The sequence below is a fragment of the Herpailurus yagouaroundi genome, unplaced genomic scaffold (genome assembly GCF_014898765.1).
Source record: "Herpailurus yagouaroundi ecotype Mexico unplaced genomic scaffold, PumYag 67569, whole genome shotgun sequence".
In the NCBI taxonomy this organism is placed as follows: Eukaryota; Metazoa; Chordata; class Mammalia; order Carnivora; family Felidae; genus Herpailurus; species Herpailurus yagouaroundi.
Genome location: NW_024420375.1, coordinates 3,779,331 through 3,802,308, shown reverse-complemented (window position 1 = coordinate 3,802,308; position 22,978 = coordinate 3,779,331). Strand labels below are relative to the sequence as shown.

General features: G+C 46.0%; 1 protein-coding gene across 6 annotated transcripts in view; it reads right to left on the bottom strand.

The window, feature by feature from the left end:
* Positions 1-22,978, bottom strand: part of NHSL2 (NHS like 2) — a 279,106-nt gene that overhangs the window by 67,377 nt on the left and 188,751 nt on the right. Inside the window, exon 1 of one of the 6 annotated variants that reach the window (XM_040467829.1) lies at positions 10,303-11,212. The exons of 3 other annotated variants lie outside the window; for them this stretch is intronic. In XM_040467829.1, coding sequence (XP_040323763.1) covers positions 10,303-10,345 — 43 coding nt within the window. In that variant the 5' untranslated portion in view covers positions 10,346-11,212. Of the gene's footprint in view, positions 1-10,302; positions 11,213-22,978 lie in introns of those variants that run through there. 2 more of the 6 variants (XM_040467831.1, XM_040467833.1) reach the window with 2 other exon arrangements.

Here is a 22,978-nt window from a genome sequence, read left to right as displayed (position 1 = left end):
ACTAATTTAGAGCTTGGGAAACTGCCTTGTGACATTCTTTATTTGGCCATCTTGTATTATTTAATATTTGTGGAATCATTTGGCTAAAATGTGGGTATCATTTTCTTATTTAGAAAACACACAACTATCGTTTTTTTTTTTTATTTTTTTTAACGTTTACTTATTTTTGAGACAGAGAGAGACAAAGCATGAACGGGGGAGGGTCAGAGAGAGGAAGACACAGAATCTGAAACAGGCTCCAGGCTCTGAGCTGTCAGCACAGAGCCCGACGTGAAGCTTGAACTCACTGACTGCAAGATCATGACCTGAGCCAAAGTCGGCCGCTTAACCAACTGAGCCACCCAGGTGCCCCCACAACTATCGTTTCAATGGAGCCTCCTCTCTGTTTTATGAGGGAGGCAAAGCAGGTACTATCATTATTGTCATTTCATTGGTGAGGAAACTAAGGGGTAGGGAGGCTTTTTGTTCAAGGTAACATACGTAGAAAGTGGCCTAAAGGGAGTTAGGTTTGCCTGCCTCACCAAGAATACCTGCTTTTGTTCCGCCAATCAAAGTATAAGTCCCTGGAGGACTGGGAGTACATTTTCAATGTTTCTGTGCACACTAAAGGGACAAAAGGAAAGCCATCAGTGTTTTGATGAGAAGCTTACCAAAGAAGATGGGACACTGAATCAAGCAAAGGGTACGTGGTGGGGACATGTCAACTGCTTAGGTCAGTGGTGCATGCCAGAGATGCCAAAGCCATGGTACCTGTCTTCAAGGAGCTTACAGTCTTCAAGTAAGGCCAAACATACCAAACAATTAGGACACAATCAAGCAGGAAATAATTGTGATTTCAGGTGATACACAGATAAACTTTTTTTCTTTAATTTTTTTTTTTAAAGTAGGCTTCATGCCCAGCACAGAGAACAACATGGGGCCTGAACTCATGACCTGGAGATTGAGACCTGAGCTGAGATCAAAAGTCAGATGCTTAGGGATGCCTGGCTCAGTTGATTGAGCGTCCGACTTTGGTTTTAGCTTAGGTCATGGTCTCACGTTTTGTGAGGTCGAGCCCCATGTCAGGCTGTGAAGCCTGCTTGGGATTCTCTTTGCCCCCCTCTCTCTCTGCCCCTCCCTTGCTCAAGATCTCTCTCTCTCAAAATAAATAAATGAACTTGAAAACAAAGAGTCAGATGCTTAACCAACTGAGCCACTTAGGAGCCCAATAAAAGTTTTTCTTTAAATAGCACATCAGGGGCACCTGGGTGGCTTAGTCGGTTGGATGTCTGACTGGCTCAGGTTATGATCTCGCGATCTGGTCCATGAGTTCGAGCCCTGTGTCGGGCTCTGTGCTGACAACTCGGAACCTGGAGCCTGCTTTGGATTCTGTGTCTCCCTCTCTGCCTCAACTCCACTCATGCTCTGTCTCTCTCTGTCTCTCAAAAATGAATAAACATTAAAAAGAATTAAAAAAGGAGGCACCTGGGTGGCTCAGTCGGTTGAGTGTCCGACTTCAGCTCAGGTCATGATCTCACAGTCTGTGAGTTCAAGCCCCACGTCGGGCTCTGTGCTGACAGCTCAGAGCCTGGAGCCTGCTTCAGATTCTGTGTCTCCCTCTCTCTCTGCCCCTCCCCTGCTCATGCTCTGTCTCTCTGTGTCTCAAAAATAAATAAAAACATTAAAAAAAAATAAATAGCACATCAAACCTGCAACTTTGGGCAAGTAAAACCCTTTTTGAAAGAGTAGAGTTTTTTAAATTAGTAAATAGTACAGACAGTAAACAGCATTTGTGACAGTGGTACATCGATGATTGAAATTTGGGAAACTGCCAATAGGCCCAATAGAATAAGAGATGGGCCAGGTACAAAAAGATGGAGTATCTGCTTAAACAAAGGTCCGAGTCACAGCAAGGAGTTGGGAGAGAACAACCTGGTGGGGCTGAGTGTGATGAGAAGTCTCCTTTGCAAATCTCTATCCAGGCTAGATTCCAGAGGCTTCTGTGAGCCAGTCTGAGAAGTGTGGGCTAGATCAGGAGTCATTTCAATTCTGTGTGTGGGAGGAACACAGTGAAAGTAGTGCTTTGAAGGATTGGTCTGGCGGTGATGTGCAATTACAGACTAATGTGGGACTGACAAGTGACCCAGGACTACACTTGCTTGCTGCCACACAGAAGATGCCACCAAGATGTAAATGCCACATGAGAGTCAGGCTTTGAAGTTAAAGTTAAGGTTCTTTCATGGAGACTCACATGGGAGTGTGGTTTGTCATGTATTATTTGAGGTGTTAAAAAATGATCTAAAACTTGACAGCAAGGCAAAATAGATTGCTGAGCACTCTTTCAAGAACATATGAGAGTATCGTCAGTGAGGTTGCTTGACTATTCACTATTTTTTTTAAAGTTTATTTATTTATTTATTTATTTATTGACAGAGAGACAGACAGACAGAGACAGAGATGGAGACAGAGGGAGAGAGAACATAAGCAGGGCTGGGGGACAGAGAGAGAGGGAGAGAGAATTTCAAGCAGGCTCCAAACTGTCAGCACAGAGCCCAATGCAGGGCTCAATCAAGAGTTGGATGCTCAACTGACTGAGCCACCCAGATGCCCCGACTATTCATTATTCATTAAGGTTCACTCTGTAAAATTAAAAGTTAACTTGTAGAACATTGGCAAGTTGTGAATGATTCTTGTCTGGTAGAAATGAAAGTTATTTCTGTCCAGTAGGAAAGATAGCACTAAAGGTTACAGTTGTATTATCCTCTAGACATACCCAGTTTTGTATCTTTTTGATCTTATTCCATCATTCTTTCAAAGTCTCTCACCTCTTTTGGTCTCTCATGTCCTTTTTCAAACTATTTTTTATTGTGGTAAGATAGACATAACATAAAACTCACCATTTTAGCCATTTTAAGTGTACAATTCAGTGGTATTAACTATATCCACACTGTATCCATTTCCAAAATTTGTCATTACCCCAAATAGAAACATGAAGCACTAATTTTCCCTTCCTCCTGTCCTCCTAGCCCTTGGTAACTTCCAGTCTACTTTCTGTAGAATTTGCCTATTCTAGATATTTCACAGTAGTGGAATCATGCAGTATTTGTTCCTTTGTGTCTGGTTTATTTCACTTAGCATAATGTCTTCAAGGTTTATCCATAGTGTTGCATGGATTAGAACTTCACTCCCTTTCATGGCTGAATAATATTCTATTATATGGATATACCACATTTTGTTTATTCATTCATCCATGGATGGACATTTGGGTTGTTTTGGTCTTTTGGCTATCGTGAACAATGCTGCTATGAACATTCATGTACAAGTATCTGTTTGGGTCCTTGTTTTCAATTCTTTTGGATCTACACCTAGAAGTGGAATTGCTGGGTCATGTGACAATTCTATGTTTAACTTCTTGAGAAACTGCCAAACTCTTGTTATCTTTTTAAAAATCTGCTTTACCACAATGCTGGCTCCCTCAGCAGTGAGTTAAATGAATCTTTGATATGTGATCACTCTATATGTCAGTTACAGTCATGGTTTTAACTCTTTGAACACTACACCTTAATAAAGGCAACTTATTTACCTTGCTAATCTTTAAAGCATAAAGCTGACCCCTGCACCCCACTTTGGCCCCCATTGCTTATTGCAAGCTCTCTACAGGGGAGTCAAGGAAATGAGTAGAAATGAGGATTCCCTTGTTTAATCCATGAGGGAAGCATGGTATTTTGGTAGTTATAAAGAGAGAGGAAATTTGAATTATAGTCCTGTGTTAGTGTTGGCAAATGAAGTCATGCTAAGCATGGACGAGGGTGTGTACATCTTTATTCTAGCAGGGAACATATGGAGACTTTTCTCCTCTGGAACACAGAGCAATTGTTGGTTTTCTACAGTGTGATAGTTTCTGCCAGGGAAACTCTAGAGAAAAGCTTTGCTCTGGGTGACCTCTGGGACCAGACAGACTGCAATGGAACTCATTGGGAGATTTGCTAGAATTCTTTTTGTACAGCCTCAAAACATGCCAACACTGACATTTGACGGGAAATCTTTTATGTGGGAATAAAGAGAAGGAAAAGACTGGGCCTGGAGTTTGAGGAGGAAGGTGGGCACAAAAGTGGGGAGAGGGTACAGGGTGGGGCAAGGAGCAGCTGCCCCACTCAAGACCCAGCTCCTCAAAGGAGATTTTTAGTTGCCTCTAAGTGGCCTGTTATTCAGCCTATATAACCCCGCCTCCCCAATCTCTCCTGGATTATTAATCACACATAAAATCAGAGATATTCTTGGCTTCATACATTTTAATGTTTCAAATCAATAAAGTTTTGCCTTTTTGAGTGAGGCTGAAATGAAAAGAGGAAAAAAAAAACATTTCCCCTCTCACAGCTCAGAAGGAACTGGATTTTGATCACAATTTTCTCACTTTTGAGGCAAGATATAGAAGAACAGATGAGTGTAATGAGAGATTTTCACAGGTGGTTGAGAATGTGTAGGAAAAAAGAAAGCCAGGATAAAAAAGAATGTCACTGTTATAAATATGATCAGAATATATCTATTTCTGAAAGCATACCAGGTGGGTTAAGAAAATAAAGGTAAAAAGCTATTTTCTTCTGACACCCTAATTGTACTCCCTCACAGGGCTATGACAAGATGAAATAGATGTGGTAAGCACTTTGCAAAGTGCAAAGGGCTGCACATGGCTTTGAGAAGGGCTGGGCAGTGTAGGGGAGAGGGCATGAGCTATGAAGCCTGACTGTTCAGGGCACCAGCCTGGTTTGGGGGCTTGGACCGGCAATGACTTCTAAATAAAAATCCCTGGATCTCAGTTTTCACATGTGCAGAGTGAGGACAGTAATTCTGGCCTTAGAGGGTTGCGAGAAGGTTCCCTATGGTAAGGCCTCCAAGAGAAGGAAGAACAAAGTGGTTTAGTACACATTGTAGCACTTACCGCCTTGTTTTGGAATAGTGCCTCTACATATCTGATATGCCAATTATACCAGAAGTTCCCTTTGACTTGTTCATCTCTGTGTCCTCCTCACTTCTAAACACAGTGCCTAGAACATCCTACTCAGCCATTTATTCTTTTGACAAATGTTTACTAGGCTCTTCCAGTCACTAACTCTTTTTTTTTCCTTTTTTTTTTAATATATGAAATTTATTGTCAAATTGGTTTCCATACAACACCCAGTGCTCATCCCAAAATGTGTTCTCATCTTTTAACAGTCTCTTATGCTTTGGCTCTCTCCCACTCTAACTTCTTTTTTTTTTTTCCTTCCCCTCCCCCATGGGTTCCTGTTAAGTTTCTCAGGATCCACATAAGTCCAGTCACTAACTCTTGACAGCCACACTCGGCCCTCCAAGTCACTGTTCTCTTCTCCATGCCTCCCCAGCACTGAAGCCTCAGGGCAGGGGTGCTGACGATGTTCCTGTGGTAGACACGGTGATGCCCCTCCAGGTACCCCCAGGACCAAGTGCTGCTGGCTGACAGTCCTTTTTGGGCCTTGCCCAGCCACCTCCCGAGAGGAAGGGGTTGCTTTGCTCAAGGCCACGCTCCCTCCCTGGAGGCAGCCTGTGTCTAATGACTGGTCCATGTGCCATGGTATTTATACCTGGTCTCCTCACCCTGACTCAGAACAACTCTGAAGGGCCAACCCAGTTCCAGAATTTCTTGTAGGGTCAGCTGAGGTTTTCATTAAGACAGTGTCACAGCCAACTTCCCCCTTGAATCAGTACTACCTCCTTCCTTTAGATCCTAGGTGTTGATCCCAAAGGCACCCCAATACATGTGACCTGCAACAGCCCCCCAGCAGCAGTCCCCAGATAGGCTTTGTGGCCTGCGTAAGCTCTGATTTGGCATCTGGAAAGCCTCAATTCCAAGTGATTCCAGGAGCTGTGACAGTCCCCAGGGCCCAATCACTGTGCATGGGCCTCACTCAGAGTTACATTTTTATTCCCTCTCCTACCCTTTCTCTTTCTCTCTCTGTAAGTTTTTCTTATAAAATGCATTTGGAATCAATATGGTAGAAGATATTGGCCTATAAGCAAATAATTATAGCCATGGGAGAGACATTATAATAGAGAAATAAATGAACCTAGTGCTTAGCTGAAGGACAGCTTCCTAAAGGAGGTACCATTTATTTTTTTTAAGTGTATTTATTTTTGAGAGAGAGAGTGTGCACATGAAAGTGGGGGTTTTGGGGGTGGGTAGAGAGAGGTAGAGAGAATCCCAAGCTGGCTGTGCACTGTCAGCCCAGAGCCTGATGCGGGGCTTAATCTCATGACCTGTGAGATCATGACCTGAGCTGAAATCAAGAGTCAGATGGTCAACCAACTAAGCCACCCAGGTGCCCTGAGGAGGTACCATTTAAACTGAGTCTTGAAGAATAAATTTGTGTGAGATGGGTAGACAAGACATGTGCGAGAGACATTGCAGAGGGCACAGCATGCTCAAAGGCTAGCAGGCATGGAAGAGTATAGTGTGGGGGAGGGAGAAGAGTAAAGGACAATGAAGTCTAGGGCACTAGTAGGAGTAGACCGTGCAGGGCCTTATAGGCCATGCCGAGGAATTTGGTCCTGATCAAATGCCATGGCATTCCTGTGTCAACTCAATGCTGACAATTCCAATGTTGCCCAGGCTTCAGCCATTTAGGTACCACTTGGGTGAGCTTTGCCATATCTGGGCACCACTGGTTCTATTTCCTATTCATTTAATCTTTCTTCTCGAAATAACGTTTTTTGCTTAGATAAATTTATATTAAAAGAAATTTTATTTGGCAACCGAAAACCAAAACAAAACGAGTTTCACTTGCCACAAAGAGAAAGTAGCTGTAAAAATAAACACAATGGAAACAGAGTAATTAAATCTTATGTAGATATCATTGTTTCTCAGTGTCTTTGAGCCTGAGGCCCACTCTAGCTCTGTTCCAAAAGAAGATTAGCAAGCATTACAGAGGCTGAAGAATAGCACCACACTGAGACCTTCTCTTTGATGTAATCAGAAAGCCATAAAGAGAAGGGAGAAAGAATCATTTTCTCCCCATGTAATTCAATGTTCCATAAAGCTGTACTGTGTTCCATTAAGATCACCTTGGAGTTCCCTTCCCTACTACTCTGCTGACTGTGGAACCAGTTGGTAAACAATAAAGTGCCCTACAAATGTGGTTGTTATTACCACTCTATTGCTTTGTCCATTAGCTCTGGGGCAGTCATTTTGCTGTAGCTGCCCCTTTGTTGGCCCAGTGAAGATTTCCAAACCAGTGCCTGTGGTGACTCTCATTCCCCACACTGTGGAGGACAAAGCGGTGAGGGTGGGGCTGAGACAGCGGCAGGAGCCTGGGTGTCCAGGTGAAGACACAGTGAAAAGGATAGTATGGCTCATTGTTTAAGGTGACTGTGTCCAGTAGCTGCTATCTGCAAGGCAGAAGAGAACAGTGTATGGAAGCAGAGGTGGGAAGAAGTCAGCCCATCAGGACAGAGCTCAGGGGAACCATCGAAAAACATCATCCGTGGGGCTGGGCTCCACAGCTAAGGGAAGAGCTTGAGGTGGGCCTGGGGGCCTGGGTGGTGGGCAATATGGAAAGAGCCTGCAGGGGCCTCAAGCATTTGTAAAAGACAGTCAAGGAAGTCATGGAGATTAGTACATTAGAATTGCTCCAAAAGGCAGGGCCAACTCAGCCAGGGAGATCTTGGGACTGTGTAAAGCAACAGGGCTTTGGAGTTTGACAGGCCTGGACTCAATCTTGGTTTTGTCGCTTTCTTTCTTTCTTTTTTTTAAGTTTATTTATTTACTTTGAGAGAGCGAGAGCACGAGCAAGTATGAGTGGGGTGGGGCAGAGAGCGAGGGAGAGAGGGACTCCGAAGCAGGCTTTGCACTGTCAGCACAGAGTCCAATATGGGGCTCAAACCCACGAACTGTGAGATCATGACCTGAGCCCAAGTTGGACGCTTAACCGACTGAGCCACACAGGCGCCCCCCCCCCCCCCCCCCCGCACTCCAGTTCTGTCGCTTTCAAGTTGTGTATGATGTTGGGTGAGTCACTGAACTGATCTGACCCCCAGTCTCCTCAGTGAAGTACGATGTGGGCAATAATAGTACCTACCTCCTAGGTTTGGTGTGAGGATCACATGAGGCAAGACTTGCAAAGCTTTGCTTACAGGGACTGACACATTACTTAGCATACCTTCCTCTCCCTCTCCTACAACCACAACTAGAGCCCTGAAAGTACATTTGCTTCTCTCCTGGCTCTCTCCCCTAGCCCTGCTCACACCTCTTGGCCTTGTCCTCTGTCATATTCTTGTGCTCACCGGTTGTTCCACTTCTCCAGCTATGGGGTTCATAAGGAGTCTTTCAAATATTTGCAGATACGAAAGCTGAGGGGGCACCCTCCAGGGGTTGGGACGGGAACCTCCTTCACCTGGAGAGGGGGAGTGGTGGGTGTTCTGGGGCGGGTGGCTGGCCAAGCAGCCTGCATCACCCAGCTGAAGGCAGAGGCTGTCTTTGGCCTGCAGAGAACAAAGAAAAGGTTCTGGTCTCCTGTGGTGTTAGAAGGCAGTGCCTGAAGCAAGTCCCTCCATTAAAAGCTACAAGGCAGAAGGTTAAATATAGCCTTTTCCAGTTGTCTAGGGTATAAATTTATGAGATGTCAGATCTGTGTTGGGGAGTGAGAAACGATCTTATCTCTGCTCTGTTTTTAGAGAGTAGCAAGGAAGCAAAAAAGAAGAGAAATAAATCTATCTTGACTTTCACCAATGGACAGTGGGCAGCCATGGGAGGATTTTGAGCAGCCGGGTCTGTTCTGTAAAGTTGTGCTCTGATTGCAGAGTGGACAATGGCTGGAGGGGGGCAAGAGTGGAAGCAGGGAGCCCAGTGGGAGGGAGAGAGTCAGGGTGCCAGGGAGGTAGCTGTAGAGGTGGGGGGAGGGAAGTCCACTGCAGGGTGGGGCCTGGCCTGCATCCTGGGGGGGGGGGGGGGTTGCCCCCCCCCTCCCCCCCCCCCCCCCCCCCCCCCGCCCTACCCCGCCCCTCTGCTGCAGAAGAGGAAAGCCAGTTCTCACTTGCCCTTGTCTTCCCAAGGGCTGGCCTGATGACTGTGAGAAAGGCAACCTTGCCTGGGTAGCTCAGTCGGTTAAGCATCCGACTCTTGATTTCAACTCAGGTTCATGAGTTTGAGACCCCCACATTGGGCTCATGCTGATGGCTTGGGGACTGCTTGGGATTCTCTCTCTCCCTCTCTCTGCCCCTCTATCCCCCCAAATAAATAAACATTAAAAATAGAAAGGCAACCTGTCCAAAGACACCCAGACCCCTCACTCCTTTTCAAGACAGCCCATGGAGAATCTGTTTGAAAATCTTTCTTTATCCCCAGGCTTCAGCTGTGCCACCTGAGCCCCCTTTGACCCATCTACTCTCTTCACCCTGTGACATCCCTTCAAAGGCCTGAAGACCAAAGACCACTGTCTTGTGATTCTTCTCCATGCCAAACAGCGTGTGGTTCTCACAGTATTTTGTTCTCAGTCCTATTGTTGTGCCTGTCAAACTACCTTAGCTCACAAACTCCTCTTGAGTATATTCCTGCCACAAAGGACCAACTAGAACCCCAGAGACACAACAGGGACTCACAGTGTGTCCTGCCAGCTACCTCTGCAGCCGTCCATAGCCTCCAGTACAATTTTCAAGGGCAGACAACTGCAGTGTCACCTCCCTTGTCCCGGCTCATTCTCTTCACCCAAGCCAGAGAGGAGAACTGGTGCGCCTCAGGACTCTGAACTGTATTCCACCCTATCTCCAGGAGATCTGGCTGGAACTGAAATTAGAAGGCACTCGGTCCTTTGCTAGTAGCATGTGTGAACACATGACCAGTGAGAGGCATCCCTTTCCTGCTCCTCCCTGCCCCCATGCTTTGGTATTGAAAAAAAAAAAAATCAGCATTTCAGCAGGAGTCCAGGAGGTGGGTAAAGCCCCAAGATTGACTGAGATGGCATTTGCTACCATCCAAATGAGCAGAAAGTATGTTAGTCGATTTATAGAAAATAAGGGATACAGTATTTCTTATATACACACTAATGACTTGTCGGTCACTTTTATTATTCCTTTATCAGGGTTGGGATGTGATCACATCCACCCTCTCCTCCTCCAGAGCCACCCAAATTTGAATTCATCCTGCCCCTCCTTGCATACTGGTAGTACTAAGGGAACCCACATTACTCCAAGATGGCCCAGCCTGCCTCAGGATAGCTCTGAGTGCACGAAGCCCCTCCTCCTCAACAACGGGCCCCAATTCCTTCCCTTCTCCCCTCCGCTGAGCATGCGACCCTCCTCCCCCAGAAGACTCACCTCCCCGGCTCCAGAAGAGGGTGACAGACTCGGCTCTCTCCATCCTAGTAGTATGGATGACCAAGACTCCACATCCAGCAAATTCTCATGCGAGGGAGAAGTGTGTTGTGGGTCCACGCTGGGGGCAGGGAGCCAAAAGGCTCCACGCTGTTCAGAGCCGTGTCCCCAGGCTCCTCAGTGGGTACCCAGGGACTCTTTCTGAACTCCGTTTCCCTGCACCCTAGCTGGATCAGTTTGGCCCCATCAGTTACATGGTCTGTTGCCTGCGAAGTTGTTCCTGGGCTACACAGCCCAGGGAAAGAAATGCTGGATTCAACAAGCAAGGTTCCTTTCTCCACTTTCCCACTTCCTTCTGCCCCCAGTGCCTACCCACAGCCACACTGGTCCAGAGGGCCCCACCACAGCAGACAGGTGAGGGGAGCTGTCTGTGAGTTGGTTTTGTCTTTCTCTAGGGAAGGTTCCCAGCCAAAGGCCCGAGTCAGAGCCCCACAGAAGGCTGACCTCCTGTTCGGCCCAGCCGCTGTCCTGCAGTGAGGGGAAATGAGCAGGAACTGGCTGTCTGAGTCAGCGCCCCTGGTCTATTGTCACTGTGTGGGCCCCTTCCTTCCCAGAGGAGAGACTTGCACAGAGATAGGCCTTGTTTTTTGCAGGTCTCTCTTGCACACACACACTTTCTCTCTGGCCCAGAACAAGCTTGTGCACCACGGTTGAATGCAATTCAATTCAGTTTCCCCAACTTTTAGCGAGTGCCTACTCTGGCAGAGGATCATGCCTACAGCACGTAGAGGTCATCTCCCAACATCCTCACTACTGGCACAGGAGCTAATGATGACGAATCCCAATAAGAGGGGAGAAAGCTAAGGCTCAGAGAGGGAAAGAGGCTTTGCCAAGGTCCAACAACCAGAGAATAGTGAGATTCAGAGTCCAACCTTGCTCTCTATGGCATCACGTGGAGAACCCTGCTGGCCTTCGTCACCGCTTCTCCTACCTCCACACTGTTAGCATATTGCAGATTCTAGCAAAGTCTATTTCCCAGGACAGAAAGCATGAGAGAATCATTGGTTTTAAAACATTTAAAACATATCTTGTTCAAAGTTGTTTCTGTGTGTTCAGAAGGGCAAGAATCCAGGAAAAACTCACCTGTGCCAGAAGCTCATTACAAAGGGATTCCATGACCATACTGTCAAAATGAGCACAAGCAAACCACACCTTGTCTCATAATCAACTGTCTTGGAAGGGAACCCATCCTGGGTTCTTGCTCACAGGGTAGAAAGAGAATTAGCAGGAGCTTTGTTCTCTTTCTCATTTTTGCCAGAGATGCAGAGAGACAGGGAAGTAGCTTGAGGAAAGGAGTTAGGGCTTCTCCTGGGGGAACCACCTTGTTATCTTAAGGGTACTGAGTACCTCTGGTACTGACTAGACTCTCAACTCCCTAAAGGAAGGGACAGGGGCAGGGCTGAGGGTCTCTAGAGGCCCCATCTTCATAATTTAAATGTGTATGGCTTGGTACAAAAAGCCATCTAAAAAGATTGGTGAGGGGTGCCTGCCTGGGTGGCTCAGTCAGTTAAGTGTCCAACTTCGGCTCAGGTCATGATCTCACAGTTTGTGGGTTCAAGCCCTGCATTGGGCTCTGTGCTGACAGCTTGGAGCCTGGAGCCTGCTCCAGATTCTGTGTCTCCCTCTCTCTCTGCCCTTCCCTCACCCTCTCTCTCTCAAAAATAAATATAAAATTTTTTAAAAAAATAAAATGATGGGTGAAACTCCCAGACAAGGAGAATGCATTGTGCCCCCAGAGTTGGGAGAAGGTTAGTTTCTAGAAGCAAGGACCGTTGATATCATCAACTACATTCAAGGATTTAAGTAGGCTGAGGCCCAACCAGTGAATGTTCACTGTGTCAACACTAAAAGGGTAACCTTGCAAGGCTGGCTTCCTGGAAGCCTACCCACAGCAGGTTAAGGAGGGAAATGGGAGGGGAGTGGAGACACCTCTCAGGAAGTCTGGTTGTAGTTAGGAAAGAGATAGGGCCATAGCTAGAGGGTGAGGAAGAGCTGGGAGGTAGATGTTTGTCAGGATGGGAGAGATGCTGTGTGTTTTCAAGTCAAGGAGCTTCCCCCCAAACTGCTGCTCACCCTGACCTCCACATTCCCCACAGGCTGGACTTCATCTCAGACCAACAGAACCAGAATTTCTGTCATGGATCCCAGGCATTGATAGTGTTTACAGTCTCTCCAGGTTGCTAACCATCACACTAATTCTTAGCAGAAACTGAAGTCCAGTCTTAGCCCAGTGGAGGGCAAAGGTAGCCTGACTGTTTTAGCTCCCTCATGTTGACAGATTAGCATAGTGGCTAAGAAGACAGATCTGGAAGCCCTACTTACTGCCTGGACTCAAATCCCAGTCTCACCTGTGTGCCCTTGGACAAGTTACTTAACTCCTCTGAGCCTCAATGTCTAATTAATATGTTTGTTATATAATTTGCCGTTTCTAATCTATATATCTCCTTTATGAGGCTTAATAAAATTACCTATACTCTAAGGTTGTTGTGTGGATCAAATGTGTTAATATCTGCAAAGCACTTAGAATGCTGCTTGGCTCGGAAGAAGATATGCTGGGGCTGGCCTGTGTCTTCTACTATCCCTCCCAGACCTGCTGGACCTCTACCTGAGCCTCAGGAGGGCATCCCTTCAGAAATGTTATTGGTTTTATCCTCAGCTTGATCTCCCATCAGTTACCATCCCTGGCTCACCTCACATAGGGCTGAATGTGTCATCAACCCCAGCAGTCACTTCTCATCTGGGCCTCTCTGGTCAGGAGTTGCCTGCTGTTGCTGTGGTAGGAAGCCACCATCATGCATGACCAGAGCCATGGTGTTTGGGATGGGAAGAATCTACAAATTAGTCTTGTCTCCTTGGCTGATATTTGCCTTTTGTTCCCTCAACTCAGGGTTTTCAGTTCTTTGGGTGTGAGTCAGGGCAAACTATTGTCCCTGGGTGGGGAAATGGTTGGTGTGTGTCAGTTTCCATAACACAGATCTCACGTTTGGGTGGTTGGAGGCCTGGCGATGGTAGGGATGGAGGCTGTCTTCATCCTAAAAACCAGCGGTGTTGGTTGGGCTCTGTGGCCGCCAAAAGAGAACTCAAGTTTTCCACTTTTACTCTTTACTCTGAGAAGACAGCTCCTGTACCCCAAGCCAGGCCCTGCAGCAACCAGAGAGTAGGAGGGAGCTGGTGACAGAACCACAGGCTGGGGCACATGTCCAGCAAGATAGTCATGGTGCAGGGATGAAGGTAGTCAAGAGTATGGAAAGGCTGAGGGTGGAGGCATCAGTGTTAAGCAATGAAAGCCAGGGCAGAAGTGTGAGGAGCTAAGTCACAGAAGCCAGAAATTCCAGAAGTCAGGTCCCGGAAGCAGGAGCAAGACCCCAGGATGCTGGATGGGTCAGAATATTTCAAAGGAGCAGTATGCTAGAGATGGTATGTGTCTTTTATCTCCTATGTGGCACAGGAGAGGGGCACATCTTCTCTGAGGCAAGCCTAAGGGGCCTACACAGCACCTGCCCGACCCCCAGGTCTACAAACTTCACAAGAGGAATTCATAGAGGTGTCTCTGTGCCACCATTCCCAACGCCAGAAAGCAGACTCAAAGAACACACTCCACCCACATGACAAGGAGAAATTGAGAGCTTTATCCAGTTCCCAGGTCCCCACACCCCTCCATCTGTGCTCCTGGAGAATTTGACAGGAGATTGACTTTTTAAATAGAAAATCTGCTATTGAGAGAGATGAAGGTTTCATCAAAGACCATTTACTCCACAGGGATGCAGAGGGCACTTAGGAAGCTGCATTAGCTCAGATTGTTTGGAAATACTGCCTGGAGGTAATGTGGAGCTGACCTGTCAGTGTACAGGACCTCCTACCAGGGACATCTTTCCTTGTTATCTCAAACATCGTTTTTGCCTATTCTCAATGTCAGAGCTTTGTCTGGTTTCTCCCAGCTTGATAATGGTCATATGGATATGGCCATGTGGCACAGGGCATCTCCATGGTGATGAGGAAATCCCAGAGGGCATAGGGACAGTGTGGTGACTGGAGAGTGGTGGGCAGTGGTGACTGCAGTGCGGTAGGGGGAGAGCAGATGGACTGTGGCCAATGTTAATCTCTGTAGCTGGGTAACCTTGGGCACATCACCTTACTTCTGTGGGTCTATACAGTGAAAGTTTTGTGGGAGACGGGTGGTTTCCAAACATGTATCTCACTTTTATTAAAATACCTGGGTTGTATTTTCTTACACCATTCACAAAAATAAACTCAAAATGGATAAATGACCTGAATGTGAGACAGGAAACCATCAAAACCCTAGAGGAGACAGCAGGAAAAAACCTCTCTGACCTCAGCCACAGCAATTTCTTACTTGACACATCTCCAAAGGTAAGGGAATTAAAAGCAAAGGTGAACTATTGGTACCTCATCAAGATAAGAAGCTTCTGCACTGCAAAGGAAACAATCAACAAAACTAAAAGGCAACAAATGGAATGGGGAAAGATATTTGCAAATGACATATCGGACAAAGGGCTAGTATCCAAAATCTATAAAGAACTCACCAAACTCCACACCTGAAAAACAAATAATCCAGTGGAGAAATGGGCAGAAAACATGAATAGACACTTCTCTAAAGAAGACATCCAGATGGCCAACAGGCACATGAAAAGATGCTGAACGTCGCTCCTCATCAGGGAAATACAAATCAAAACCACACTGAGATACCACCTCACGCCGGTCAGAGTGGCTAAAATGAACAAATCAAGAAGACTATAGATGCTGGAGAGGATGTGGAGAAATGGGAATCCTCTTGCACTGTTGGTGGGAATGCAAACTGGTGCAGCCGCTCTGGAAAACAGTGTGGAAGTTCCTCAAAAAATTAAAAATAGACCTACCTTATGACGCAGCAATAGCACTGTTAGGAATTTACCCAAGGGATACAGGAGTGCTGATGCATAGGGGCACTTGTACCCCAATGTTTATAGCAGCACTCTCAACAATAGCCAAAGTATGGAAAGAGCCTAAATGTCCATCAACTGATGAATGGATAAAGAAATTGTGGTTTATATACACAATGGAATACTACGTGGCAATGAGAAAGAATGAAATATGGCCCTTTGTAGCAACATGGATGGAACTGGAGAGTGTTATGTTAAGTGAAATAAGTCATACAGAGAGAAATACAGATACCATATGTTTTCACATCTGTACCATATGGTACAGATACCATATGTTTTCCATATGTGGATCCTGAGAAACTTAACAGAAGACCATGGGGGAGGGGAAGGGGAAAAAAAGTTAGAGAGGGAGTGAAGCAAACCATAAGAGACTCTTAAAAACTGAAAATAAACTGAGGGTTGATGGGTGATGGGAGGGAGGGGAGGGTGGGTGATGGGTATTGAGGAGGGCACCTGTTGGGATGAGCACTGGGTGTTGTATGGAAGCCAATTTGACAATAAATTTCATATTAAAAAAAAAGCACCTGGGTTGCACCATGCTAGACAAAAAGTCGGTTTTTCCCACAGATTATTTTTAAGTAGGCTCTGTGCCTAGCATGGAGCCCAATGTGAGGCTTGAACTCATAACCCTGAGATCAAGACCTAAGCTGAGATCAAGAGTCGGATGCTTGGGGCGCCTGGGTGGCGCAGTCGGTTAAGCGTCCGACTTCAGCCAGGTCACGATCTCGCGGTCCGTGAGTTCGAGCCCCGCGTCAGGCTCTGGGCTGATGGCTCAGAGCCTGGAGCCTGTTTCCGATTCTGTGTCTCCCTCTCTCTCAGCCCCTCCCCCCCCCCATTCTTTCTCTGTCTCTCTCTGTCCAAAAAATAAATAAACTTTAAAAAAAAAAAAAAAAAAAGAGTCGGATGCTTAACGGGCTGAGAGCCATCCAGGCGCCCTGTCTCACAGAAGATTTTTCAATGCTGACATACAAAAATAATAATATATACACACTGTGCCTCCCAAGACTCCCTCCACACCCCTCTTGGCACTCGTTGAGAAGCCCTGGATTAGGTGATGCCTAGGGATCCTTCCTATTCTGACAGTTCTAAGCAGTAATAAAGGCAGCGCACCCATGCTCCTTACTCACTGCATGCCGGCACCTCATTTCATCCTCACCGCCACACTAAGGTAGGCACTACAAAGTCCTCCAGACCAAGGAAGTACTGGACACTCTGAGAGCTTAGGTCATTTGTCTGAAGGCGTACGGCTAGGACATGGCCAAGTGTGGCTGAGAATCCGAGCAGCTGAAGGGGTCTTGACCATGTTCTTTATCAATTATGCTAATCTTCTCTCCATGAAGTTTAAGCATTTTAGAGGAGGACACAAGCCCACGATATTTCCCAATTATTCCCCAACCATGGCTAAAACTGGAAAGCTTTACTTGCTTAATCAAATGTCAGCGGCACCCAGCACTCAGAGAAGACAAAGTGGATGCCACCTGAGAAGCCACCTAGCAGCACAGGCCAACCTAGCTTTGTTGCCAACAGAGGTGGGACAGTGGCAAACAGTATCTAGTGCTTTTGTCTCAAAATATTTGTATATATACCATGATAAGGCTTTACACTGTGCAGCATTTCCCACCTCACAAAGCCCTGTGAGGCATCCTATATCATTTGTTCTGTACTACAGCTTTGTGAGGTGGTGGCAGCTGTTATTAGTATCCTCACATTCCAGATGAAGAAACCACAGATACATTAAGGGGTGAAATAACTTCCCCCGAAGACTCAAAGTAAGGCTCAGGGCTTGGATTCAAACCTGGGGCTTTTCACACTAAATCACACATTTCCCTATTCTCCGTGGCTGCTTCCCATAAAAAGAGGCATTTCCTCTTGCACTGATGTCTTTCAAATGTGTTTGCTGGCTCAGAGAAATGATATGCTTTGGTTTCTCAGCTTGACAGAATGATTTGCCAGTGCAATTGTTCTATATGTTAATGGTTTTTATTTTTTCTTTGCATAAATGACATTATAACAACATTAATGGAAATCTAAGGGAAAGAATAATTCACCAACAAGCCTGCCACTCACAATAAATCAAGTTTTGCTTTTTCCACAATTCCCCTCTAGTCCTTGCTCCTGTGCAGACATACTTTTTACAGGGTATGTAAAGCTCAGGATAGATACAATTTTGTATTGTGCCTTTCATATGGCATACTCATTATCAACATTGACAAAGTTTCCAAGCCGACCCAGTAATTAGCTCTTTACGGCTCTATCATACTTCAGTGAGATGGTATGCATTGGATTTACTTAGCCATTTCCCTGTTATTTGACATTAGGTGGGCCATTGTAACTTTTTTATACCCACTTTTTGCTTCCTTCCATTTCTAGGCCAGGAAATGTGTGACTATCATGATTGACCTCCAGCTCCAGGGCCCGTGCCTCTACCTTCAACATTCCTATCAGTTGTGGGAGGTGAGGAAAACCAGGAAATACTTTGGTGGCCTAGAGTTTCAACTTCTTCCATACCACCTTCCAATGGGCTCATTAAGTCAGGTTAGGAAATATGTCTTTGGGAAGAAGGCCCCCAAGGGGGATAGGGGCCACCTGAATCCCTCATAAGCCTCTCCCACTTTAGCATCCATCATGCTGAAATCAAAGATTGTAGGAATTAAAAAAAAATTTTTTTACATTTATTTATTTTTGAGAAACAGAGTCAGACAAAGTGTGAGCAGGGGAGGGGCAGAGAGAGAAGGAGACAGAATCTGAAGCAGGCTCCAGGCTCTGAGCAAGCAGTCAGCACAGAGCCTGATGCGGGGCTTGAACCCACAAATTATGAGATCATGACCTGAGCCAAAGTCGGACGCTCAACCAACTGAGCCACCCAGGTGCCCCAATTGTGGGAATTTTTTAAAAGTTATTTATTTTTGAGAGAGAGAGAGAGAGAGAGAGAGAGCAAGTGGAGGAGGGGCAGAGAGAGAGGAGACACAGAATCCGAAGCAAATGCCAGGCTCTGAGCTATCAGCACAGAGCCTAACATAGGGCTTGAACCTATGAACTGTAAGATCATGACCTGAGCCAAAGTTGGATGCTTAACTGACTGAGCCACCTAGGCTCTCCAAAGATTGTGGGAATTCAATAAGCTTATGAATATGAAAGGGCCAGGTCAACTACAAAAACGCCTCACAAATGCAATGAGATTATTTCCTCATTTTGTTCAGGTACAGAGAACAGTGGACTCATTTTCATCTTTAAGCACAGGTCACCTTGCTCACAGCACAGGGATGGCTGCTTGGGTTGGGGGTGGTCAGAAAGCAGCACAGTACCAGTTCTTTCTGCGTCTAAAGCCCCTCTCAACACCTGGTTTAGGCTTAAATTGAAGTATGCCCCCACTTTCTTGCTAGCTCAGGAATCCTCAGCTCCAGTTTCTGGACACAACACAGAGCCTCCAATGAGTTCAATTATTCCAACAACACAAACGTGCCATCACACAGACATATGGTGGGGCTTCTACTGGGCTGGGAATTGCAGTCCTTGTTACTATAGAGATTTGCTAGCCCTACCAGAACAAAGCCACAGAACCCCTCCTTTCACTGCACCCAGTCTCCGAGGTTAGTAACTCCTGCCATGGTTGCAAAGATGCTGAGAAGCACATCACATGGTGCGATAGGAACAAGCCTGACAGTCAGACAGACTTGGACTCCAATCCTGGCTCTGCAACTTCCTTGTCATCAGACCCTTGGACAGAGCTCTTCCTGAGACTCAGTTTTCTCATCTGTCAAACAGCATCAACAATTCCTGCCTGGAGGCTGTTCTGAGGGTTAAGTAAAGTTGTGGATGAAAAGTGCTAGCATACATTTTCCCTTCTATGTTCAAACAGGTCGTTCATGTATGCACAGCTATGCACATGCTGTGTACTTCAGGTGGCACTAGCACACATTGGCACCCACCCCATCCAGATTCATAGGGCAACAGGGCTACAATTTACTCAAGAGGTGGAAGGGGGTATGAAAGGTAGTGGCAAATTAATTCCAACTCATGAGCCTGGCAGGCAAGGTTTCCCAGTGTCAAAGCAGCCTATGGCTTCTACATGCTGTGAACATCCATCCTAGTGCTACCCCCACCTGCACTCTTACCTGCTTTGCAGCTGCATTGGTTGCTGGAAGTGGCTCAGCCTGGCTGCTCCCCATGGTCCCCTGAACATACCAGACTCACTACTGGTTCCATTCTTAGGGCAAGACTCACGGTGTTCCCCCATCTGCAATCATAATCACTCTTATTTCATTTGAAAAGCAAGTTCAACTTTCTAAAAGCTTTCCTAGCTATCTCATACCACATCTTCCCAACCACCCTTGGGGGGGGGCGGTGTGTGTGTGTGTGTGTGCTAAAGATGTCTTTTAAGAATTCATGGCTTTTTATAGCTGAAGGATGAAGGTAGCAGAGGCGAATGAGTTGCCTAAGATCACCCTGCTGGTTCATAGGCAAGAGATATCAGAATTCAAGCCTTCTGATACAGGAGTGCTGATGCATACGGGCACTTGTACCCCAATGTTTATAGCAGCACTCTCAACAATAGCCAAATTATGGAAAGAGCCTAAATGTCCATCAACTGATGAATGGAGAAAGAAATTGTGGTTTATATACACAATGGAGTACTACGTGGCAATGAGAAAGAACGAAATATGGCCCTTTGTAGCAACGTGGATGGAACTGGAGGGTGTGATGCTAAGTGAAATAAGCCATACAGAGAAAGACAGATACCGTATGTTTTCACTCTTATGTGGATCCTGAGAAACTTAACAGAAACCCATGGGGGAGGGGAAGGAAAAAAAAAAGAGGTTAGAGTGGGAGAGAGCCAAAGCACAAGAGACTCTTAAAAACTGAGAAAAAACTGAGGGTTGATGGGGGTGGGAAGGAGGGGAGGATAGGTGATGGGCATCGAAGAGGGCATCTTTTGGGATGAGCACTGGGTGTTGTATGGAAACTAATTTGACAATAAATTTCGTATAATAAAAAATAAAAAAGAAAAAAGAATTCAAGCCTTCCAAGGTCTGCTCAATGGCTCTTTCCCACCTTTTGGTAAACAAGTGTTAGCCTTTTTCATCGAAAAGCTCACATTTTACTAGAGGAGATAAGCATGTAACAACAACCTTGAGGCAATGCTTGAGGGGTGCCTGGGTGTCTCAGGTTAAGTGGTTAAGTGTCTGATTCTTGATTTTGGCTCAGGTCATGAGCTCATGGTTGTGAGATTGAGCCCCACATTGGGCTCCGCACTGGGCATGGAACCTGCTTGAGATTCTCTCTCTTCCTCTGCCCCTCCCCCCTCAAAATGGCAATACTTGAAAGAAGCCAATCTGAAAAGGCTACATACTGTATGATTCCAACTCTATATGACATTGTGGAAAAAGCAAAACCATGGAAGACAGTAAAAAGAGCAGTGGCTGCTGGGGTTTGGGGATCGGTAAAGGAGGGAGGAGTACGTGGAACACAGAAGATGTTTAGAGAAGTAAAAATACTCTGTACGATACTATAATGATGGGTACATGCCATCATACATTTGTCCAAACCCATAGAATATGCAACACCAAGAATGAACTGTAATGTAAACTATGAACTTTGGGCGATAACAATGTGTCAGTATAGGTTTTATCAATTGCAACGAATGTCCCACTTTGGTGGGGGATGTTGATCATGGGGGAGGTTGTGCATGTGTGGGGCTGGGGGGTATATAGGAAATCTCTATACCTTATCCTCAATTTTGCAAACCTAAAATCGCTCTTAAAACAATAATATCTTGGGGCACCTGGGTGGCTCAATCAGTTAAGTGTCTGACTCGATCTCGGCTCAGGTCATGATCTCATGGTTCATGGGTTCAAGCACCATATTGGGCTCTGCACTGATAGCACGAGGCCTGCTTGGGATTCTGTCTCTCCTTCTCTCTGCCCCCTCCCCTGCTTGTGTTCTCTCTCTCTCTCTCTCAAAGTAAATAAACTTAAAAATAAATAAAATCTTAATTAAAAAAAGATAGATGAAAAGTACATTGAAAAGACCACGCCAGCATATGTACACAGTACCAAATTAGTACAGAGGAGGGAAGGATGAATTCTGTTAATTAATTTTGTATGGAGGAAGGAGATCTGTCGGGGAAGCCTTCAGAGAAGAGGAGACAGCCAGTCAGGCTTTTGAAGGATGAATAGGAAATTGCCAACAGAAGATGGGAGGGGATGGTTAGAGGGGGCAGTGGGAGTGTTCCAGGCAAAAGAAAGTGCATTTGTGAGAGCATGGAAGTGTTGAATGGGCATGGTGTATTTGGAAAACCACAAATCATTCAAGATGGCTAGATCATCAAATTTGAAAGGAAGTGACAGGAGGTAAGGCTGGAGAGGTAGGTGGGTCTAATCATGGAAAGTGTCCACGAAATGCTACGGAACATATACTTTACCCTTAGAAACTGGTGCTTCCCAAACCTCAGGCAATTGTGTCTCACATTTTCAACTTTTTTCCATTTCCATGCACCACCTGTACTACTATTTACTTAGTTATTTTATTTAATAAGACTCCTCCCTTTAAAACACTTAATCTTGCCCTAATAAAAAATATATGAGAAACCATGGTTTAGATTTGCTAGTTATATTTTTTCTGATACACATTAAAATATATACAGAACTCTGAAAGGCAAAAACAAAAAAAAAGTTTTGTCTATATCACATGCAAGTGATCCCCTGGGCCTCCTGGGACAACCAGGGCACACAATGGGGGCAAACCTGATCTCTCTGCCCCAAATGAGCAAGCCTTGGGTTCATAGCAAGAGAGTGCAGGGGCAGATCACTCTGGTGGCTGGCTGTGCTAGGCATGGCCAAGAGAAGGGCAAAGGTGGAGGCAGGGAGCCCAGTTCTGGAACAGATCAGAGGTAACAAAGGTCTGGACTCACAGTGACAGTGGGCTAAGAGGAGGGACTACCAGGTCTCAGAGGAAGACTCAACAAAAAATACTTTTGGAATGAATGGATGGATGGATGGATGAAAATTTTAAGTGTGAGGGAGAGGAAAAAAAAGAGCAAAGGGTGACTACTTTCTAGTTTGGGTTACTGGAGAGATGGTGGTATCACCAAGAGAAAATGGATGAGAGAAAGGGGAGCCTCTTTGCACTGGTGGAGGGTAGTGCAAGATGTGCTTAGCTGACTGTGAGGTCCTTGTGGGACATTTGGGTGGAGATGGAGCAGTTGACTGTTAGTTTGAGCTGGGAATAGAGATGTGGAGGCTAAGCCCATGGAAGTGGTCTCCAAGTGTGCCCTTGACTTCCAGGAGAGAGGGTGTAGAGTAAGAGCAGTTGCAGGCCCGAGTCAGAGCTCTGAAGAAAGGACATTTGCATGTAAGGGTGGGCAATGGAAGAGGTGCTTTCTTCCTCTATGAGCTTTTCCTGGTGACCTTAGGACAGACCTACCTCCTGTGATCAGGCCTCACCTCCTCCCTGAGACCACTAGCTGACTGTTTCCTGTGCTTATCTCTTCTCCTTGACCAGTCAGCGGGCAGCCTGGGGCTGAGAGGCTAACCAGTTCCTTGTCTAGTTAGCTCAGTGGGACTGAGTGTTCAACCAAGGCTTCTGAGACTGCGTAGGGATGGGGAGTGAGCTGGTGCAGTGCTGGGGAATGGCGAGGGCCAGGAGGTAAAATGAGAGAGGGGGGGAGAAGTACTCATGGC